The sequence below is a fragment of the Gallus gallus genome, chromosome 12, assembly GCF_016699485.2.
Source record: "Gallus gallus isolate bGalGal1 chromosome 12, bGalGal1.mat.broiler.GRCg7b, whole genome shotgun sequence".
Lineage (NCBI taxonomy): Eukaryota > Metazoa > Chordata > Aves > Galliformes > Phasianidae > Gallus > Gallus gallus.
Window position 1 is genome coordinate 5,331,883 of NC_052543.1, and position 23,362 is coordinate 5,355,244.

At 39.7% G+C, this 23,362-nt stretch overlaps 2 protein-coding genes across 23 annotated transcripts in view; one reads left to right on the top strand and one right to left on the bottom strand.

Moving 5' to 3' along the window:
• KIAA1257 (uncharacterized protein KIAA1257 homolog) overlaps positions 1–23,362 on the top strand; it is a 141,874-nt gene that overhangs the window by 62,638 nt on the left and 55,874 nt on the right. For 6 of the 17 annotated variants that reach the window (XR_005839389.1, XM_040646655.1, XM_040646654.1 and 3 more), the window contains exons 1-2: positions 15,036–15,167; positions 15,360–15,442. Coding sequence is in view for 15 of the 17 variants with exons in the window: in XM_040646655.1 (XP_040502589.1) it covers positions 15,082–15,167; positions 15,360–15,442 (169 nt within the window). In the remaining 2 variants the exon portion in view is untranslated. Of the gene's footprint in view, positions 1–964; positions 1,147–8,162; positions 8,258–15,033; positions 15,168–15,359; positions 15,443–23,362 lie in introns of those variants that run through there. The other 11 variants (XM_040646662.2, XM_040646671.2, XM_040646665.2 and 8 more) reach the window with 7 other exon arrangements.
• EFCC1 (EF-hand and coiled-coil domain containing 1) overlaps positions 1–23,362 on the bottom strand; it is a 47,003-nt gene that overhangs the window by 5,371 nt on the left and 18,270 nt on the right. For 2 of the 6 annotated variants that reach the window (XM_004944526.5, XM_004944525.5), the window contains exons 3-5: positions 9,861–10,006; positions 6,479–6,614; positions 5,985–6,147 (exon numbers count right to left, since the gene is read on the bottom strand). In XM_004944526.5, coding sequence (XP_004944583.2) covers positions 5,985–6,147; positions 6,479–6,614; positions 9,861–10,006 — 445 coding nt within the window. Of the gene's footprint in view, positions 1–1,707; positions 1,867–5,977; positions 6,148–6,478; positions 6,615–9,860; positions 10,007–23,362 lie in introns of all 6 variants that reach the window. The other 4 variants (XM_414315.8, XM_004944524.5, XM_040646673.2 and 1 more) reach the window with 4 other exon arrangements.

The window sequence follows — 23,362 nt, forward strand, 5'->3', positions numbered from 1 at the left end:
ATATGTAATATGCTGGGAAAGTGACATTTAAAACTATAGTTACTGATGAATAAGTTTTCTTTTGCTTAAAGTGTAACCCATTAGAGATTTGGGGGATCCTTGCTAAATTCTACTGGGAATGCTGTAAATCTCCTTGTTCATGGACAGCATCATTGCCTGTACTTGTGCTATGGAAGCTGGCAGCATGCAGTGGCTTATTTCCAGCAATGATTAGCATTAAGTGCTATTATCACTGAGACATGGCACACTGGTTGATGGATTGTCTCCTAAGCAGAAATGATTTGCAATAATATAACTGACCAGTGAATGACGTGTTGAAGTCTTGACACAAAAGGTTATTATGCTGGCTGCCACTCATAATCGTTACTAGTTTAATCCTCCACTGGATTGTTATTGATGCGTATGTCAGGCTAACAATATGAAAGGAGAATTTCCTTGTCAAATGCTAGAATAAGTTACCACATTATGAGATATTGCACTTGTTCCCTGGAGTCATCAGTGGAACATGAACATGCTTCTACCAAAGCAGAGTGCTCATCTGAGGAAGCATTCTCATCTCACACAGATTAGGCAAGGCTTTGCTGAAAATTGAGGAGAATTCTGAATCATTATCAAAGAAATGAGCTCCCAGCTGTACAGTATGGGTCCCAACATAGCCCATGTTCTGCAGATTATCCAATTTGCCTGTCTTTTGGCTGGCCGTTATCAGTCCCCAAGCAAGAGACCGAGATTTGTTTTCTAAAGGCTTACCACACCAGCCATATACTTCTGATGTCCTCATGTCCACCTTCATAAATCCATGTTTGGATCATTAATCAGATAAGAAACTTCTCACAGAAAAATACAATATTGGTATACGAGAAGGAGTATTATTGCTTTAATGTTGAATCAGTGCTACTGTAGGATGCAGTTAATAAAAGGCTCCCAGCTTTTTTTTTTTTTTCTTTTCCCAATTTTGCTGCAGGCTTCCTAAACTGCTGGGGAGAAGCTGGACTCTTATCGAGCTACAGAACACTGACCTCAGGTTCAGGCTGAGGCTTTGGCCTCTGTTGGTGCCAGGAGCCGTGCTTTGCAAAGGCAGGATCCCTCTGATGAGCTGCTATGGCAAGGCAGAAGCTGCCGCTGTGCGTGGACGCTGTACAGCAGGTAAAGCCTGAGGCTGAGTGCAGTGTGCTGGTGCTCCTGCACAGGCTGTCACGGGGTGCTCACTTCCTAGTGTTCTACAACTTGTAACTTGAGACTGAGACATAAAAAGGTTTGTGAAAAAAGAGATTAGAGTGTTTTAGCCGAACTCCAGCCTGGAAGGCCACTTTCTGCTTACCTAAGTACTTGGCAAATGCTTTTACTTCCTTCACCATAATGTCATATAATGTACTGAGGGGGATTGTGTTGTTGCTGCATTTTACCACACCTCCATGTAGTCCATGCTGATATGTAATTTCAAAGGAAGTTTCTCTTGTTTCCTCTAAATAATGAGAACTTGAAGACCGACATCCAAGGAGACCTCTAGGACTCTTTTGGAAAGTCATCCTGAGTAGTTTAAAAGTTTTCTGAAATCACTAGGCAGTTTCAAGGGCTAATGCATGTAAAAATGTTTCTTGGTGTAAAGCATTTTGTGTGGAATGGAATATATGAACATCATTTTTTTGTTTGAAAAGAACACTATCATAAATAGTTTTAAGTTACTGGACTGCTTTCTTGCCATACCAAGTCTCGCAGCTGTTGAAGAAGCTGTAAAACATCCATGAGCTTTTCTTCCACCAGTGACAGCCTAACTCTCTCAGTCTCCAACATCTGTAGCTCCATCTTCAACATTTCGGTTTCCTCCACCTTTTGCTGCAGTTCAGTTAGCAATGAGCCTTTCATCTGGATAATGACACAGGAATTAAAAGCACTGGAGCTTTTAACTTTCTTGCCTAACAATTGCAAAGCTAAGTTTTCCCCTTTATCTGGTAAATGTCAGTTCACTCAAGATTATCTTGAAAAGTACATTTCTTTAAAGTACTATATAAAGAATCAATAGTTGCTAGGAAATGCATGCTTCACACTTGCACATAATGGCAATTCATTCAAGATCAGATGCTAGCAGATCATTCAGAAATTTTAAGTACTGGCATTCCTACTTCAGCTTTCTAACACTTTGCATTCCTGTAGTCCTCTATAAAACATAACTGATTTGTGTTCCCTCACCAATGTGGTCATGTTTTGGCCTTGCAGCTCCTGTAAGTCAGTTATCTGTATATTCACTGAAACAAGAAGGTAATTAGCCATCTTCAAAGTGTTTTGGCTGAGGGGAAAAAGAAGTCCTACAGAATGATTTCCAAGATTCTGGTTCTGCAAAACACTGGCATGCTTTGCAACTAAGCACATAAAGGTCCAGGTTCAGCAAGGCTTTAGAATGCTATACAGAAATTCTGCACAGGAGTGGTCTTCTTAGATCTGGACCTTCAAAAGCGGAACCAATCTGTTGGTTTTCTAAACCTGCCTGTGAAAAAAATGTTAAGGGTTTGAACATTACTTATTAATGCAGAACTTAAGTGACTAATGCTGTACTAGAAAGCCACTGCACCTTTTGAAAAAGTAAATATCTTTGTTTGCCACAGACCCACATCCACTGCAGATGCATGGCTAGCTTGCTAAATTGAGCCTGGACAGCATCCTCTGGAAAGTATGTCACATATATGTTAATTTTGGACCTTTGAGAGCACTGACAGATTTCGGTTTTATGAACTTCATTTGCCATTCACTGCTAAGCCCAGCATTCTGAAATAACCAGTTACTGAAATTTCTTGTTGCAAATAGAATCTAAATCTGTTTATTAACATTACACTGAAAACCAAAATCACGTGAGGTAAATGCCAAGTTTGCTGGCATTTCTTTGTCATCTTTTATCTTTAATGCAGTTTTAGGAGTATTTACAGGGAACCAGAAAGGCTGCAGACCTCAATATATTCAATATTTAATAGATTTTACTTGTGGAGATTTATATCCTAGTGGATTTTTAAGAAATGGGAAAAGAATTTCAGTTCTCTAACACACAAATGTCATCGGAATGAAAAAATAAATTAGTCTCTGATTCACAGTGAGCCTTGCAGAAGGTTTTAGTTTCTGACAGTGCTAAAAGTTGGCTGTTAGTTGGCACTTATTGCTCCATCAGATGCAAATTTCCCTGTTACATTAGCTCTCTTGTGCTTTGCTGTGTGAGACTTTCCAGCTCCTCTGAACTATACAGCTCAGAACAGCTACAGAAGCTTGAATCACCTAATCTGGCCCATCTGCCAAACAGTGATTTCAACATCACTGTCTGAATACTCTTTTTAGATGAAGAAACTAACATTTTCCTGTATGTTGAGCCAACTTTCTTACCCCCAGTGTGGCAGCAGTGTGACTGAGATGCTCTGGAGGCTATGTGAGGTTTTCAGTGAATTAAACAGAAGGTTTCTTTTATTACATTGCAGAATGTCTCTGCATTGTAAATACCACCTGCCACAGATGTTCACTAAACACAGGAAGTGGTTATATTTCCCTGTAGAGCAGGAACAGTCATGTGAAGTTACACAAAAGGAAAAAATGTCATTATTTTTATGTGTGAAATGGACTTTCCAACAATGCAGTCAAACAGATGCTCATGGAAATTCATAACTGGTGCCCATCTATCCTGGTTGCACACCCCACCAAGTCCCTGTGCGCATACCATCACATAGCTGCTGCTTTCAACTGCTGCTTTAGTCATGTTGGCTTGTAGTAAACCTCTTCTTAGCTGTTATAGTATAACAGTCTCCTTGTCCTATGTAAGCATGCTAGTTTCTGGATACTTTCATATTTACATGCATTTGTATGTCTGTGTATGTTGGATTTTTTCTCTCATCTTATTGTGCTTTCAGACAGTGGCTCAGTGTAGTGTTAAAACATTCTGGCTGCTTTCCCTAGATAGGTTACATCTAATACCTGTTCATACCTTAACATTTACAAATAAGAAAATGATGATTGTAGAGCTCAAGCTATTTTTAAAACTTAGATAATGAGGAGGGATGGTGAGTAGCTGGGTTGCAGGGCTCAGAGGAGTGGGTTGTGTCCTGGGTTCTGCCCAAGTCCCTTAGCACAGCCTGATTTGGGATCTGTGCCTCAGTTGTGAAATGGAAATACTACCTTGCCAAATGTCAGTTTTGAGAATAAGCTGGTTGCTGATAGGTGGTGCCCTTACAAAAGAGAGAGAATGCTACAGGAAAAACCTGAGCTCTGGAGTACAGCACACAAATAAAGCTAGGATAATGAATAGGAAAGATAATGAATAAGAAGGACTTGGAGCTCTTGGAATGGGTCCAGAGGAGGGCCACTAAGATCATCAGAGGGCTGGAGCACCTCTCCTATGAAGAGAGGTTGAGGGAACTGGACTTATTTATCTTGGAAAAGAGAAGGCTCCAGGGAGACCTCATTGTGGCCTTCCAGTACTTAAGGGAGCTTATAAACAGGAGAGAGAATGGCTGTTTATGAGGATGGACAGTGATAGGACAAGGGGGAATGGTTTTAAACTGAGACTGGGGAGGTTTAGGTTAGATACTAGGAAGAAGTTTTTCACCCAGAGGGTGGTGACGCACTGAACAGGTTGCCCAAGGAGGCTGTGGATGCCCCATCCCTGGAGGCATTCAAGGCCAGGCTGGATGTGGCTCTGGGCAGTCTGGTCTGGTGGTTGGCGACCCTGCACATAGCAGGGGGGTTGAAACTGGATGAGCATTGCGGTCCTTTTCTTTCAAGACATGAAAAAATTCACAACTTGTTTTATCCACTGGTTTTACAGTGTTAGATTGGATCAATTATTGATCAGTGTTTGAGAGTGTTGCTTTGCACTTGCCTGCTGAGTTTACTTGTTAGCTTTGCTGTTATTTATCTCATCTTTTAGCACTGAGCAAGTCCAAACAGAAGTACATAGAGCAATGTACAAAGTATTTTTTTCAGGTCAGAGAAAGTGTTTTGGTGGTTTATTAAACCACCAAATATATTTATTTGCAAATCAGATGTGAGAGAGCATTTCTCAGTCTTCCAGTTCATTTGGTACTGATTACAAGGACAGTAAACCTCTTGAAAGAAATTACTTACTATGTGTTTGTCTGTATTGCAGCAACAAAAAAATACCAAAAGCCATACATGAAATACAATACTGGGTAAGTAAATGGAAAGGAGCTTAAGAATAAATTTCTACCAGGCTCAAAATGACAAATCTGATTTTAAATTTACACTGCAGTGAGTCAGCAATCTGTCTTATTTTGTTTCATAGAAAGATAAATAGTGATCTGTGTGTTTCAATGGCTGCCACTTGCAGGATTTAAAGTTACATCACACAGGACTACCAGGATGCTGCACTGAGACTTTGAACTACTGTGGTTACAACCTCTGTTAAAGCAAAGATGAGCATGCTGCTAAACCTGAGAACTATATATATCTTTTTAATTTACAAATATGCTAGTTTTAAGTCTCAGAGCCGGCCAGACTAAGCTAAATGATTTTCTTTTAAGGATTGAAAAACAGCGAATGTCTGCATCTCAGTCAGCTGGAGGGATTTCTTGAGAAGTTATTGTGCTCCCAGAGGAGTAGGAGGACATGAAGTGTACATCATCCAGAGCTGAGGGACTGCTGACAGCTGCCTATAGTAATCCTATTGTTAGCGTGCTGCCTTGGGGCTATAGCAGTACCAGTCCCAAACACAATATCAGTGAACATCTTAGGCCAGTTCAGTAAAGAATGGTATCTGAAGTGCTTGGGTTTGACAGCAGCTGGTGAACATTTCATCCTCCAAAGAAATGGAGATTCAGCTTGGAGCCACGCTAGAAATGCAGGTGTCACAGGAAAGCGTGATGTAGTTTTGCAAAGGAATAGCACAGGGAGAAACACCAGGGATAGAAAGTGGAATAGCTAGAACAAAATGTAAATGCATATGGATACAGGTACATAAACAATTGCTTCACCATATGCTTGGCACCTGTTACCTCCTCCATATTTGTTTCCAGTTTCTTCACTTCTTCCCCCTTAAGCTCCAGCTGCTCACTGAGCTGGCTGATGTGCTCCTCTAGCTCCACAGCAGCTTCATAGCCATCAACACTGCTGGTCTCCAAGTAAGTCAGGAGCTTTTTCCGTTTTTTCTCATCACATCTATGTGTATATATATGAAGAAAAAAAGTGAGTGAAAACTCATGATGATGATCTATGTTTGTAAAAAAAAAACACAAAAAACAAACAAAAAAACCCAACACCCATATATAAAAAACAACATAAAAACACACAAAAAACCCAAACCAACCTTCCCACAAATCTTTTGGCAGAGCAAGTAATGAATAGATCCCAGCTGATGCTGATTAGGTGGGACACGGGCCTTCTGATTTTGGCTCTCCAGGATTACTGCCTCTTACTGAAGCCACAGTGCCCACAGGTCATGAGGTAATATTCTCAAAGGGCTCAGGTAAAACAAATCTCAGCAACGTACCCACTGCCACAGCAAGGGAACTTGGCCAGTATTTCCTTCATGCAGGCTGCCTGGGGCTGCTGCTCTCCTGCCCACTTCTCCTCCTCTTCATCAGAGGCCGCCTGGCCCTCCACTGCCCGGAACAGCTGTTCATCTGCTGAGAAATCAACAGTCACTCAGCTACAAAACAACCCCCAGTGCACCACAGCTGTGACAACTTAACCCAGTGAGGCAGGGGTTTAAACTGCCCGGGTGAGGCACAGCACAGTGTCTTTCATCAGCCATGGAAAGAGGCTTAAAGCCAGGGCAATGTCCTCTCAGCAGAGATTATTATTTTAAGAACAGTGAACACTTCAGCACCCTCTTGCAGGTAACCTACAGCTGTTTTCTTTGCTTTCATTTAAGTGTGAATAGAGAATGTATTATTATTAAGGGAGCACAGTTACCTTTCACATGTAATTGAATATACAATCTTCAGCAGGAATAAAACTGTTGTATTTGTTAGGGTGGGGTTGTTGTTGTTGTTGTTTTTCTTTTTCACCATCCAAATGCATATTTGGGGTGCAAGAGTTTGAATTAATTTTCCTCTGATTTGTTGTCTGTATGGGAACTGTTGAATCACGGCCTGAACCTCTGATTGACCACCTGGGGCGAGCATTGAGTCAGCTGCAGGAGCACAGGTGAAGGCAATCTACCTGTGTGATCAGAGGGGGTGGAGCCAGGCTGCACCTCTCCTAGAACCCATTTTAAGGGCTGACTTCCACTCAGGAAGGATCTCTTTCTCTAGAGATTGCTTCTCTTGGAGTCTTTCTGGTGAGCCTAGGATATAGGTGAGCTTCTATTCATATCTGATTAACCCTCTCTAATGCGATAATCTTTCTAGCCTAACATCTGTATACTCATTAACTGTACAGTTGTCTTACTGTGTTTTGTAGGGAGGGTGACTTACATATGTAGCTAACATTTGACCTGTAAGTATCAACCTTAGGTGAATCCATGTAGTGTAAACCTAATGCCTCCTCCTGTGCCAAGCATGTTATTAATGTGTCCATTGTGTGTGTATGTATACACGTACTGCTCCAGAAATATTTCAGTATTTTTAAAGTGTATGTTAGAAAAGCTGTTGTATCTTTCTCATTTTTACTCCAAGAAGGTATTTGCTGGACTTTGGTAGTTACGATGCCTGTAGCTTACTGGGAGCCATTTTTAGTGCCTGAAAAACAGGCATTTGGACTGTAAATCTAGTTCACGCTTTCAATGTTATTTTCAATTCAAAATTATTTGCTTTAATCATTGCTAGCTGGTTAGATAGTTTTAATAATCTTAACGTAGTAATCAAGCGCTGTTTGACCCCCCGGAGCTCTGCGAGCGCGGCGCGGCTGCTGCAGCTGCCCGTGGGGCTCGCGCTGCTCGAGCGGACGCGGCGCTCCGCGCTGTGCTGCTGGCAGGAGCCCCTCCGGGGGGCAGCCGCGCTCCGCCATCGAGCCCGGAGCACGCGGCCATGGGGCTCCGCCGTACCGCGGGCGGCCCGCGCTGCACTGCTCTGCCTTCGGCCAGCGCTCCGCACGTGGGTGTTGATTACATTTCGATTCCAGTAGCGTTGAACGTACCTAATTTATAGGTTAACGAGTTCAATAAGTTACTGGCTGAACACGTACAAATATTGCTTGGGAACTAATTCCATATGACTTTTTTTCTTCCATAGGCATTTGAAGGGATAATGATCAGAGTTCACAAATGTGGCAGCCATGGGAACTGATACTGCGCAGCACTATGGAGTCACTGCAGAGTTTCAAACTGGTATGTGCAATTCATTGCATTATTTTTGCATCTGGTGTAGCTAGCTGGTACTCAGGTTAGAATTTTAAAAACAGGCACAAAGTGTATAAATCTCAAAGTATTCTCGCACGTATCTGAAGACATTCCCAGTACTACTTTCCTATGTGATGATTCTTTTTGCTCTGTTTGAAAATGCATGTAGGAAAGGCCATATTTGGCGTCCCTCAGGTAGGTTACGATTAGCAAGCTTGGAAACCAGAGAGAAAAAAAGCCAAACTTCTTAGGTATCACTCTTGATGTAAAGGCAGTATTTTACTAAAATTCATTATTATGGCACTTAAGCAGTAATTTGTAACTTAGCTAATGCAGAAAACTGTGCACTATTCCATTGATCCAAGTGCTCTTCTGCTATAAGAAATTAATATTTGTTAAAGTGTAACTAATGAGTTCTAAAAATGAAGGTGTATCTTCATACACCTATAAATCCTGGGTTTATCCCAGATGTCCAGGCCTTTGTTTTTATTTGTTCAACTTTACAGTTTTGGCTCTGACTCATTTTTCTTTTCTGGCTAATTTGTTTGAGAAACTTTTGCTAGAAAGCTCTTTGAACTTGAGCTGTGACATATCAGACATGGAATCTGTCTGAGCTGGCACAGTGCCTGATTTAGTAACATATTTGTGAAAGCAGGTTCATTTTATAAGCCTGGCCAAATGGAGAACGTGCTGCAATGCTGTGTTTTCGTTTATTATTTTTTGCGTCCCTGAGCAGCTGCTTGCCAGCTCCATTACTTTACAGTCTAATTTTACACTTTACAGATAGATCTCTTAGTCCGCAGTAAAGATGCGTTATTACTTGCAGTTGATCTCAGGTAACTGTTTTTGTTATCTTTGAATGAGGAATGTCAAAAATCACTGAAGGTAAGCTGGATTTGCTTTGCAGTTGCTGTCTATTTGGGACTGAGCAGAGAGGCTAGGAGGAGAAGTTTGGCATTGTCATAAATGTCTCTAATGATTATGGCAGTTAAATGATCCACCAGAAGTTGTCATCTCTTTAAAAGTCCTGGTAACAGTAAATCCTAGTCTGGGTCACTTTTAGCAAGAGCCAGTCTAGGCAAACCTGAGGATCTTAGAAGACTGTCAGAGAATGCTTCATTCAGTCCTATGAGGAATTTCAAGTGAGTGATGCTATGACAGTGGTTAGGGCTACATGTGCTAAATACATTGCATCTTTTCAGAGCTGCTGAAGCAGACGATGTTTCCAGGTATCATGATTAAATGGTTTTCTTGTAAATAATTCTAGCTGATGTTCTGAGGTTTTTATTGTTGAATTAAATAAAAACTTCATACTTCTTAGAAAGGAAGAAGGCTTTGGTAAGGTGAATCATATGAGGGGAAAAAGAATTGCTTTAAGTCATAACTCTAAGTGACACATTCAGTCTTGAATGAAGCAAAACTATGTTGGAAGGGAGAAGTAGAAAGCTGTGATATTACCTTTTATGTAAATCTAGGATTTCAAGCTATATTGAGATTAATTTGTGGCCTTGGTGGATTAATATCTAATTAGTTTTCTGCTGAGGGTCTTTTAAAAAAAGGTGAGGGAATAGTTGAGTACTGGGCTTGATACCATTTTCAGAAATCCCGGCTCTGCCAGTGGGAGATGTTCGATCTTGTTGCACAACAGAGAAGCAGCATCTTCCATCTGACAAAGCTGCTGCATCTTTCTGCTCTGGGCTGCTTCTGGAAGTAAGCTGAAATTTCACTATTTCTGATCTGGAAAAGAAAGACAAAGTAAGGTGGACTAGTAGGAAATCTGGAGAAACCAAGATGAATGTCCACAGTGTGACACGTGAATGATGAATGAAAAATACTGTTCAAGCTTGAAATAAAGGAAAAGGGTCGTCATCCCACAGTGCCTGTGAAATCAAACTGCCAAGGACTGCACTGAGTCCTTTTTTGCTGGAATCAAAGGAAGGTGCATTCAAACTTATATTTAGGTAATAAAAACTAAATATTGCCTGTAGCTTTTAATTCATGTCAAGGGCATCTGGAAAATATATATGGAAACAGTCTACTCTGGCCATAAAGTCTCCCTTCTCCACTGACAATGATAGAGTGCATGCTTCATTTTTAACATGAACACATGTATAGCTAGGGTAGCAAGTCTTACATCCAGTCACTTAGACTGGTATTCAGGCTTATAAATGTCAGACTACAGCACTGAACCAAGACTCGGTTCAGCCAAAAGGCCAGTAATAGAAAACAGCTCTGCATGAGTATCATCTTCCTTAATGCTAATATTAAAGGCTTTTTGTGGGTCCCTCAAATGAAACTGCAGGGAATGAGGTGCCACGTGGATAGCAGCAGTAGCCAGCAGCGTTGTATTTCACAGGTTCAAACACTTTACATGTACTCAATAATTGGTTTTCATACTGCCCTTGTGAGGCATTTCAATCCACTTTATTTAAAAAAAAAATGTAGTTTATGGTCTGCATTTCATAAAGACATACAGAACTTGTCCTCATTTATTTCAGTGAGACTGAGATCTGAGTTATTTTGTTTACAGGAGCTTTTAATGACACCATGCACTTAATTCAAAAGCTAAGTTAAAATTAGTATGAAGTACTTCTGCCTTCTAATTCTGTGCTCAGTTATTTATAACAGAAGACATCACTGAGGTGCCTTTAGGCAGTTCAAATCTAAGTTTCCTGAGTACTGGGGATGAAGAGACTGGAAAATCAAAAGGAATGACATGTGAATGAAGTCACACCTGCAGATGTGATCATTGTGCTTCTGAACTGCTAACAATCCTAAATCTGTCTTAAAGGAAACAGTTTTCAAAGTGTGCTACTTCTCCAGTTTTTAAGACTGGACATACCCTGATTATCAGCTACATTAGTAGCATTTATGGTTTAAAAAAAGTGCGTACCTGATGAATGCAAGTCCTTAAGCATGTCAACAAAGTCTATTTTTTAAAATAACTTAATGCATGAGAAAATAATGATTATTTGGACTGAGGAAAATATAGTTAGCGAAATGGACGGAGTTGAGGCAGTACCTTTAAGGAAGTTCAAAGTAGGAGGAATAATTCCGAGTTAATTTTCATGCAGTTGAGTTTAAAATGTTCTAATGGATACACTGAAGGACAGTATAGCTATCACTATTGTTATTTTAGACAAGATACAATGGCAGTATGCAATATTGGTGACAAAGGAAATGAATCCAGATGATCGTATTCAGATCCAAAATAGTAGAAATGGAGCTCATGGAACTGAGACAACTTACAGTACTGAATTTATTTTAGCAGTCCTGTTCTTTTCACTATATATGTGTAACTCAATTCTACTAATGGTTAGTGAAATTAGAGTTATGATGGAATTATAAAACCAGTTATTTGTAATAAGAACAGTCATATCAGATACATGGAAAATCAATCCATACATTTATATCAAGTATTTTCAGAGGTAGGAAGAGCAGCCTTTTGAATATGGAGCTCAATGAACAGAGTCCAGTTCATTACAAGTTTGTGTACATTACACGTGTATGCTGTGTAATGAAATGTAATATACTTCTTATAGAGTACTTTTCTATTGTTTCCTTTTCTTCAACTTAGAGAACAGTTCACTTTCAAAACTTAACACCAATATACTTTCCCATTTACACCCCACAACAGCACCATCACATTGTTTCCCAGTAGGAGCCATCGCATAGTTCACAAATTATCTATGTGCAGAAGAAGGCAAAACAAATTCAGATTTACAGTAAATGAGGTTCCCTCTAAACTCTTCCTAGGATTAGTTTTGGTTTGATGAATACTGAATATTCCTTGCACTTAGCACATTAAATATACATCAGCAAAGACTGAGAGTTAAAACTCCTGGAAAATGAGTTCTGCTGAAGCAAGTTGTAGAACACAGTATTTTTGTGTAAATCTTACAAGTACTTCCTGCCAGTAAGTTCAGCTACTGCTCGAAACAAGACTTGAGATGTAGTAAGAGGAAAGCTGGTGCTGAGTTAGAGATAAGTATTGCTGAGAGCTTTTGTTTAAAATACCACAGCTGCTGTTGGTTTCTGAAGAACCACACCAATGTTGGACCTCGTGGTGTCTGTGGGTGTTTGTGCACTGGGTGAATAGTTGTGAGTTTAATAGAACAAAAAGTCTGTATTTCAAAAGCCTGTAGGATAGAAACTTGAGGCAAACCATGTTAGAAAACATTGCTTCTTTTTCACTCTGTCCAGTAGAGCTGACTGCATGGAAATTAATGATGTGTTTTGTTTACGGTTTATGGTATTAACTTAGCAACAATCAGATTTCCTGCTAAGTCAAGGGAAATAGCAGCCTCCAGAGCAAAGCCTGGCTAGTCATTTAGCCTTCATTAGTTCGGAGAGTGGAAGAAGGGGGGGAACTCATTAAGTAGCCTGCAAATAGCAAGTCTGGGAATTCAAAATGGAGGCTCCTGAGATCATCACTGCAGGGTTTTGCTGTGAGTGTAGTGCTGTGGTTAGTAGCTGTGAAATATAGTCATGTTTCCTTTGACAAGGATGTAACACTTCATTTTTCTGAACTGTGCTTATTTCCTTTGTTTCTAAAGAAAAATAAGCTGAGGTCTGATATTCAACAGGAATCACCAATGGTCTTCTGATAGCTGTCTGGTATTTGTGGGTGGTTCTTCTAATTTTGAGCTATAGTGTAATTTACATATGTTTGGAGTTTAGAGATTTCTAGAGATAGAGATACTGAGATCTTGTTGACTCTTAACTGTAGTGTCAAAGCTGGTTAAAATTTTTAACCCATAAGAAACTCAGGAATATTGAAGTACTGTGAAAATCTTCTAAAGTGGGTGAGTGCTGTAATGTTTAATGGGAGAACTGTTGATGGTAATAATGTATTACAGCTGGCAACCTCGTTTCAATTTAGCTTGCAGTCCAGAGAACACTGAAGTTCTGTTTTGTTTTCCTTTTTTTTTTTTAAAAAAAAAAACATTAAAACCCTTCCTATAAAATTCAGTGCCTTTGTGAGGACTTGGATAATAGATTACATCCACTTTGGCCAGTTTCAGTGTAGACATAACACCTTTCACCTCTCTGCAGTTCTTATAAAGGAACTTAAAGTTAGCTGATGAAATACAAAGTGCAATCTCTAGTAATTCTCCTGAGACATTGTCATCAGCTCTTTTTAAATGTTGAGAGAGAAAGAGAGCCATACGGGTGGTGTGTTAGGTCTTCCTGCTCAGTGAATGATGGAAGACAGCTGTATCATTCTTCTCTGGAGATATTCATCTGGGGAGCTAGAAAAGCATGTGAACTTTGAGCAAGGGCCTTCAGACCCAGGTGCCTCAGAAGCAAGACTTAGACCTGGCTCGGGCTCTTAATGTCACTTATGCTGTACTTTCCCCATCACAAATATAGTGAAGCTAGAATTTCTTATGCCCTGGATAAAACAGCAGCAAAGATTACTGTAAGTAAACATAGCAAGTGCAACTATTTCAAGGAGCTTAGAAATGGAGTAGATTTTAAATCCGTGTGAAGGAACTCATGCCCAGGCAAGCTGGAAGTTCAGAGCTTTTCTATGCCAGATAAAAAAAAAAAAAGAAAATATGGGAGGACAAAGTGAGTAAATATGGATGTTTTTAAACAAAAACAAACAAAATACCCAAGAGATTTTCTATTTGATGAGCTAAAATAAAATGTTGGAAAGGATCAGTTGGAAATAACTGCACTGGAGATAAATAGCTGTGGTGTGCCTTGCCAGGCATCTAGAATGATGTGATGCTGGCTGCTGCTTTATCCATAGCAGGCAGTGGGGAAGGTGAAAGGAAAGGACCAGCGGCCATATAGGGAGGAGGTACAGGGATGGGAAATGTCCTGTGCAATGGAGTTTTAAGGAAGGAATGTATAAACAATTGTTTCTCATTCCTGTAATCCGAAACATTTTAAGACAGTAGTCTGACAAGTTCAGAGCCAAAGATCAGAGAGGCAGAGCCAGAAGTCTTTTTGACTGTATGGAAAGTTGGGGGGAGGGGGAAAGGGAACTGCTTCTCCTCGCATAGCTGCAAGGAACAGTTGGGCAGTCTGTGAAAACCATTGCTAGACACTGAATGTGAGATGGATTGAAGGTTCTCATCTGAGTTTGGGCACAGAACTAGAAGAGTAGACTTAATTAAGCAATGAATCTTTGCTGCCTACTGGAAGAAAGGGACTTTGTTTTACATGAAAATAGAATCCCACATTGAGTCTGGGCAATATTTCAAGAAGGCAGCAAATCTGTGGCTGGATTTTCTCAGTTTTTCTGAGCTTAAAAGTAGATGCAAACAAACCAGCAGAATTTTGCTTCATGCTCCACACTGTTGAGTACACAATATTTCCTCATCCCAAAGTGAGGTGATGGGGACATGAATAGAGGGATGGTGATGTTTCCACCACCAAAAAAACCATGATCTCCTGATTTCTCATCATATGATTTAACCACTACCTTATTTTTTCTTACCTGGGAGCTTTTTATTGTTCAGCAAAGCTGAGGGCTAGATCCAGACTCTTAATTTTAAACTGAGGGAGATCCCAGGATTTAAAGAGCAAGCATAATGAAACAGGCCAAGCAGTCTGCATTTGCTGTCATGGTAAATGCATAAAAGTGGAATCTCCACTCCTTCTTAAGCGTAGATTAAATTCTTTTCTCATTAGTATTCATGCAGCATCTAATGGGTCTTCATAAATGAGGAGCAACATGAATAAACAGCACATTTGTTTAGGGCAAAGATCAGAGGGGCGAGGAGTTCTGGAGGTGCCTGGGAAGCGTTTGTGTTGGGTGCGGCGAGGTTTCCCTGGTGACAGGCACACAGTGCCCATGCATGTTGGGCCTTTGTAGTGAGAATAATGGGCAGCTCCAGAGAAGGGAAATTGAAGAGCGGAGAGCTGGAAAGAACTGGACCTTAAAGTAATATCCATGACTAATTGGCTTTTAATTGGCACTCCGCTTATTGTTATGGAAACTTGTAACTGCAGCAAAACTGCACCTGCTTCTGGTGCAAAACAAATCTCTGATTTCAATAATTCCTCACTAATCATAAGATAACTCTAAGGAATTGTTTACCTTCACATTTATAGATCCTTAACTGTTCCCTTTTAGAGGCTTATTTAAAGCAGATCAAACAACTGTGTGGACATGTACATGGCCCAAAGGACTGGTTAGACAGACTGGTAGGCAGTCTGGTAAGCTAGGCTTTGTTTTGTATTTTTAACTAAAATTGGTGTGACTTTATTTTTGTGCTACTTTTACTCAAACTGTAAGAGTTCAGGGAACTCGAAATGGTTTTGGTTTTGACTTATGTCCAACAGGGAATGGCAGAGCTTGGTGTGTGTTTTGTCTCATTTATGGCTTTTCATATATCATACAGGTGAAGTCTGTTTTCACTCTAGAGCTAAGAGAATACATCTGCCTTTGGCTGATGCTTTAAGCTGTGGACCCCTCTGCAACAGAAATCATATTGAATCATATTCTATGAACAACTGAGATTTTAAATTACCTCAGTCTATAAGGCATTAAAAAGAAACTTCTGAAAGCATTATCAGTAAGGAAAATCATAAGGATGACTAAACATCCTGCTTTTAAACTGAAATACGGACGAAATTGTATCCTAAGAGCTTCTGTAATACTGGTTACAGTTTGGGGAGTAGTATAGTAATCTCCTGCTACTGGCTGATGACTTCAATTTTCTTGCCAAAATCACCATTGCCTGGCAAAAATCACTGTGCTGATGGCAATGTGTTTTCTGGCTGAATCTTTCCATCTATTGCATAGAAACAGGCAAACCTTGCAATGGTACTGTCATGCATAGCAGAGTTATGATTTGTTGTCATACAGCTCTTTCTATGATTATTTCAAGCATTTTTTGAGATGACAACAACCTCTTCCATCTTTTAATTTTGGAGAAAATGTTAATATTTGGATCAGGGCATAGCCCTAAGCATTGCATTCTCCAGGGAATGCATAAATGCAGGGCTTTAATAGGAGTGCAAAGCTGGGAGGCAGACCTTTCAATCAGGAAACATACAACTGAATGAGTAGTAAGGGCCAAGCACACTCCCTAATGAAATTTCATATGGTATCCAAATTCTTGTCATCTTGTCATTCTTTTCCTATCAGTAAATGTTTGGGAATAGCAGAGCCACGAATTAGTTTCTCCTCCCCTCCCTCTGCAAGTCCACATGGAAGATGATAATTTACTGTGCTGTTAGCTGTTCACTTAGAGCAGAAATCTGTGCAGAGAATGTGGAGAATCTGACCCTGTTGGTAGAAAACAGATGTCACGATGGTGCTACCCGACAGAAATACTTATGCTTTAAGCAGACTTTTTTTTCCCAAGGCTCTAAGCTTACACAATGTCATAAGGTTGCTTTAAGTCTTGGAGCACGTATGTTACATTAGAGTTATCTGTAAGATCACCATTTATTTTTCCTATTTGACCCATGCCCCATTCCTGAGAAGGTTCCTTCTTCACTGTTGCAGAAGCTGCCAGTATCCAGTCAGGTGAGGTGTACGTGGGTGGAAGGGATGGTGTCATTGTTATGCCAGAGAAATTCTTTTTTTGTGGAAGTGGACTCCTGTCTCTGCTGGAGACCCTGCGTACTGCTAGGCAAATTACTTAGGCTTCTATAGCTAATTATTGTTACCTGTGTACAGTTAATAACTGTGTCCTGATTTCGGTGTTTGTGTGGGATTTGAGTCTATGGGGTATGAGAAAGGCATTTGAAACAGGGAATCACAAAAGCTATAATTTGTGTTTTGCTCTAAAATACGAGGTACTGTGAACACTAATGTAAGTCAGAGTGAGCACCTGAAATTGCCAGCAGATTTTGATGGTAGCCTTTCTTGTCTATTATGTTACACTGTGAGATGAACTAATCATTTATACTCATACTAACATGTAAGGCCACTTTCATTGTATTAAGAAAGAACCATCTAAGTACACAATAGATGCCTTTACACATGGATACGCTCAATACAGTTAAATTTGATACAAATGTATGAAAAAGAAAGCTAAACTGAAATGGCTTGGCCAGGTTTCTTCCTGTGACTGGGAGAATGCATGGATTTCAGCTCTGAAATGCAGCTCAAGATATAAGCATTTGTATTTGATGCTTTCCTAAGCTTGTTTGTCTTTGAAACTTTAATTTACCATTAATAAACTGTTAGTCATTTGGACTACTTAATGGAAGATGGAAGATAATTAGGCTGAACAGATGAAGTAATTACAGTGCTTTCATAAATCCTATACCTAGTGAGGGATTATACTGCATGGTGGTAGTTCTGAACATATATGAGACAAATGAAACTGCTCTATGTGAGGTATTTTGTGTTTAATAGCCACTGATTTATCTAGGAGAAGCATGCATCAATTTGGAGTTATGTCACTCAGATATTTCTGCCACATTAAGGAATTGTTTTGTAACAAAACAAAGGAAATAATTTCCAGATGTTGCTCCACTGGAATGAAGATCTGTTGCCACACCCTTCTGCTGAGGCACTGAGCACAAATAGCTGAATTTCTAGAGCTTGCATGCATGCAATTCAGATTTAATTAAAGCTAGAAAAAATATATATCACTTGTTCTTGATTTAAGCACTAGCTCCAAAGATATTTATTAAAGCTTGAACAAAGCTTCTTGAAAGTCTTAGTAGGAAAGTTGAACCTAGGGTTTTCAGTAGGCATGGAAATGGCAGTCATTCCATTACTCCATTTTTCTTGTCTTTTATACAGCTCTGTCTTTCCCTTCCCTCTCCATTGGAACAATTATTTTAATTTACACAGGTTGCTCTGAAAATAATGCCTTCTATTTATTTCCATGGAAATGACAGCAGATCAGTGCTCAATTCAGCAGTGCAGAATAGCACTATTTCATAGACCAATTCTCAGCTACAAAACATTGTTTTCCAACATAGTCACAACCACTAGCTTTGCATTTTTGCCAGTGGTGAACAAGAGCCTGCATGTTGTGCCTGTAACAAGCTGTACCAGAGGAGGTGACCCACTGTCACTACTTCCAGAATGCACCGCCCACTGCTTCACTGTGCTCACAACCACTCTTTGGTCTCCATCAACGCTCAGTGAGTGTTGATGAATGTCAGTGGGTTCTTTAAAGCCTACAGCCAACAAAAAATAACTGAAATACCACAAAATTTTAAACCACAGGTGTATGTATAAGGAAGATAATTGATATGTGGCAGATAAACAAGTGCAACAGAGCTGTTGTGCTGTAGATAGTTTTCTTCTGCCACTGCTTGTATTTATAAAGGGAAAAAAAGGCCTTATATTCAATCATGTAGCCATGTGCTATTTAATACCTATGAATCCTTCTGTTGCTTCCTCTATGCCAGAGTGTATGTCATTGAAGTCTTTTTATTGTCTCCTACATAAAGAAAAGTGTTCTTCCAAAGGGTAGGGGCAGGGAGTACTTTTCAGTGGGATGGAGAGCCTACTGAACTCAGCTCCTAGGGCTTAAATCATTTGACAGGATGTTGTTTCTCAGTTCTGTTTGCATGCATGGAAATCTGTATGCATCTCTTAACATAGCAGAAACTCTGAAAGTTCATAGTTACAGAAGGAACTTGCATGACAGTACTTATCTCAGAGCTTCACACAGAGCCTAATAAATTTGGAGAGGCAGAAAAGGAAGGTAGGAAGGTGGCTCACTTAATTCAATGCTTTAAACTGTGTGTGAGTTATTTCTGAGTAGTCTTTACTAGGTATTTTGGAAGATAGGATGTTGGATGTTAGCAGGAGAGGCAGTAGCCATCAATGCCCTAAGTCAGGTACTTAAGTTCTCCCAGGAAAGTCACAAGTGCCCAAGCATTCCTTCAGGAGAGCTTTCCTGCTGTGAAAGGTGAGCCTGGGAGCTCAAAGTGAAAGAGCGTGGGACTGCTTTGAGACCTGAGCCTGAGGTGTCGGTGCCAGCAGCTTTCTGTTGTGAACGTGGGGAAGTTACAGCTTCTGTGTTCCTTAGATCCTGTATCAGGAAATGAGAATAACAATTACCTCATCATGTTGTGCTTTCTATTCCACTGATGTTTGTAAAACACTCTTAGATCTTTAAAGAAGGCTATTTAATGATTAGATACTGTTCAATTCTCCAAGCTTTTTTATATTTAAGCTCTGTGCCTACTATTCCAATGTTTGTTTTGAAGTAGTTTTAAGTTTGCTGAAAGCAGCACGTCCATTGTTTTCCAGTTTTACATTTTGGTAGGTGATCTGCAAAACACAACAGTGCCTTTACAGTAATCCCCAAGTAATTAATTTCCTTCCTCCTAAGTTATTTACCAGTTCATAGAGATCTGAAAACTTTGCCTATTATTAGGTAGACTTTGACAGCAACCATAGCAGCTTCTATTTAGCCATTTACTGGTTTTATAGCTGAATGAGAAATGTAATTAGGACGTAGAAATGTAACATAACCTTATGTAGCTGTTCCCTCTCCTGTAAGAACTAACTTTTAACACTGTGTGCTAAGCCTCATCTGGCCTCCTCAGGGGTAGATCTTTGCTTACCTCAGCAGTACTTCAGCTGGCAGGTCTTCTGCTTCACCTGATGAACCTCAGTTCCAATAAGCTTGTCAAGAATACAAGATATCTTTTCCTACAACAGCAAAGTACTTGGAAAAGGTGTGTAGTTTTTGCTAAGTGTAGCCTCTGCCACAAAAGTTTAATGACATTTTAGTTTCACTAAGGTGCATTATTTAGGTAGGATCTTTAATTGTACATGATTCAGTGCTACAGAGCCTAACTTGCTGAGAAATGGCTGCTTATGGGTGGGCAGCACAGACAGGCCACAAAGTGGCCCTGCAGCTCTTATCAAGTGAGAGAGCAAACAAGTTTGGGAAGGGGGGCAGATGGGAATTGTTACTAGGAAAATTCTTCATAGGAAGGTTGGATAACCAGGATTCACTTTTCCTAGTCAACATTAATTGATGTTATTTTTGACAAAAGGTTTTGGCTTCTCACTTCTCCTTTTTTTCCCCTTATTCTTTTTGATTTTTTTTAAGCTGACAATACTTAGCTGCAGGGTTTTCCCTTTTTATTGGACCTCCTGACATGCAGTGGCCCCACTGCATCAGTGAGATGCAGTCTGCTCATGTGGGCTCACAGCTGCCTCCATGGGACACAGTGCTGCTCACAGCAACAGGAGCCTCAGAGTGGGCAAAGATGGTTCTTTTGGACAGTCTTACAGGTATTTGGAAGCAGATACTTCCTTTTGTTTTCATAGAGTTTCCTCAATAGATTTCCACAGGAAAAGAGGGAAATCTGTATGAAAAACAGGAAACAGTTCTCAGAAGCAGAAAACTGTAACGGAGCACTAGGAGGAAGACTTAAAATAAATGTTGTTTGAAGCGGTAGGTGATACTACTTGTATTATCTTACTGCAAAAACAATGATTAAATATAACATCACAACTATAGTGAAATTTTTAAAGAAGTATTTATAAAAATATATTTAGCCCTTCAATTGAGCTCATAGTAGGTGGCTAATATCTAAACTGCTGCAGCCAGATTTTTAAGCCATATTTTCCATTTCTGATTTCTTACCCTGGACAAGTCTTTTGGAAAACTTCTCATATGCCTCAGCCTTGGATGGGATCCCAAACTTCCCAATGCTGATCCATCCTTCTTGCATCTGAGACTTAATTTTTTTTTCCCTCAGTTCTTTCTGAATTCCACAATAAAAATCTCAAATCCTAGGATTCATGGGTGTGTTATGAAAAGTAAGGTTAGCATAAAATCTGACATGCAGAAAAACTTGCTAAACAAAATCTTCTATAGACTTCACACCAAAGCCCCTTCCTGATCCAGTTCTCCTCAGAGTCCCATGAAGCACCAACTGCCTTGGAGAAGTTATTTTAACTTTTGTTGAAATACTGAGAAAGGATGTGAAAGGGTGTTTGCAATTCTCAACCTTAAAAACAAGTGTAGTCACATAAGGAAACTGCTGGCTGCAAAGGGAACTTAATAGCCTACATAGATTTGAAGATGAAACCCTTAAATTTGTAAATCCTTAAGGAGAAATTGGAGCTTAACCTTACTTTCATTTTTTTTATATTTAATAAAGACAAACTCCAGGAAAACATGGGTTTGGCCTTCACAGTGTGTTGTTTGTATTAGAGAATATTAGGGATAATATATGCTGTGCTCATTTAATACAGAAGTGGGTTTAAAAAAAAGTTCAAAATTATCACAATGCAAATGCATCTTAGAACCCTTCAAGCCTCAACAAAAACAAACAAAAACCAACCAAACAAGAAAGCCTACACAGAAAACAACTTTCTACCTGTACCACTTGGCTGGCAGTGCTGCATTTCAAATGTTATAGCTGCACTACCTACACAATAGAACTTCAGGAAAACATTTCAGAATTGGTGTATTGTACTTCTAAAATTTCATTAGGCTGAGTCAAAGAGGCTTTGCAGATCCGAAGCAGTCCCACTGAAACCAGAGCAGAAACAAGCTTGATGTGCTGTAGTGTTTTGCAGTTTCTTTCAGCTTAGTCCCTCAAAGCCTGCTGGTTTTTATTTATGTGCTTGCATGAAAACTACGGAATGCATTGGTGTTTGCCTATACATCTCATGCAGACCCTAGAGATGTTGTTTGATAAGAGATGGGCTATAACAAAACCCTAGCAGATCTCTGCAGTGAATGTAGATGTTTTCTTATTTTTGTTTTCTGTGGATGCTTTAAACAACTGGGAGAAAAAAACAACATCGTGTAAGTGCAACATGTGTATCATTCAGCCTGAAGTGTTAGAGACCCCTTCTCACTCCAAAGCATCGGTTACAGTTATTAAAATGATCTTGATTGTACATATTACTTGAAGGGACTTGCAGCAGTCTGTCATTATATGATGTTTCCATGCTGTGTACTGTGCTATGTTGTCCAGTAACTGAGAGATGCTAATAATCCTCTAACAGTGAATTTTTATGCACTGTAGTGATTAGGCCAGCAGTAACAGCAAAGGGTGGAATTTAACTGCTTTGCCTGGACTTCTGGTTATAAATTCCTTGAAACAGGGCATGAGTACCTAAACATCAAATAGCTGGTAGGTCATTTAAAACAACAATAAAGATACTAGCAGTAAACAAAGCCAGCTGTGCATTTATGTCCTTAAGGGATTAATGAGCACATCCCATGAGCATGCAGAAGTCTGGATTGCATTAGCAAGGGCTCACTGAATTGTATTAATCCTGGCCAGAACTGGAACATTTAGGATAAATATGGCTTGTTTTCAAGCTTCTGTCCTACCGGAAATAGAAATGATTTTAGTTTCGGATGCAAGGGCCACTATTAATGCTTTTTTTGAGAAGTGATAGGCTCTAGATTTGATGAATGGTCTAAACTGGCTATTTAAAAAAAGAAAGAAAAACAAAATAAATTTATTTTCTTACAGAAATGTTTGCTTAAAAGTGAAAAGCCAAGTCCTTCATTTCTAGATCTCTAGGTAAAGCCCAAGCACAGCATTAATAACAGAAAGAAAGGATATACCACACTTAAATCTCTTTCAGAGGACTTCAAAATCACATCATGCGTGACAGACTCAAGCAACCTTTAGGTGCCTATCCTGATGAATACCTTATGGTGAGAACTCTGGCAGCTGTTTTAAAAAATGTTATTTAAACACACTCATCAAAATAGTAGGAATGTAGGTTCTTGCTTTCATAGCAGTGTGGGAAAGACACAGTGGCAGACAAACAAGCTCCCAGCATCCCTTAAGACCACTGCTTACTTCATTTCTTAGGCCCTGCTGCATCAAAGGTTACTTCAGAGTGCATCGTTACTGTTCAGCAAAGGGTTTAGCAAAGTCTTGACAAATGGCAGAACTTAAACTCCTGCCTTCATTCCAAAGGAGATTCTTGTATGCAGCCTTTTAGTCAGGTTCAGGTTTGATTCTATGGAAGTGTTTTTTTCTAAACTCAACTGTGCAGGATTCTAGGAAATAGCATTGTGGGGTTTCTTTTTGTTTGCCTGTCTTGTTTTGGTCCTGTGCAATTTGACATTGTTGCTCTAGTTTTATTCACTTGATTTTATTATAACTTTCCTGTTGCAAATGATGAAGGGCTACAATAGCTGCTATTTAAACTAGATCATCTTT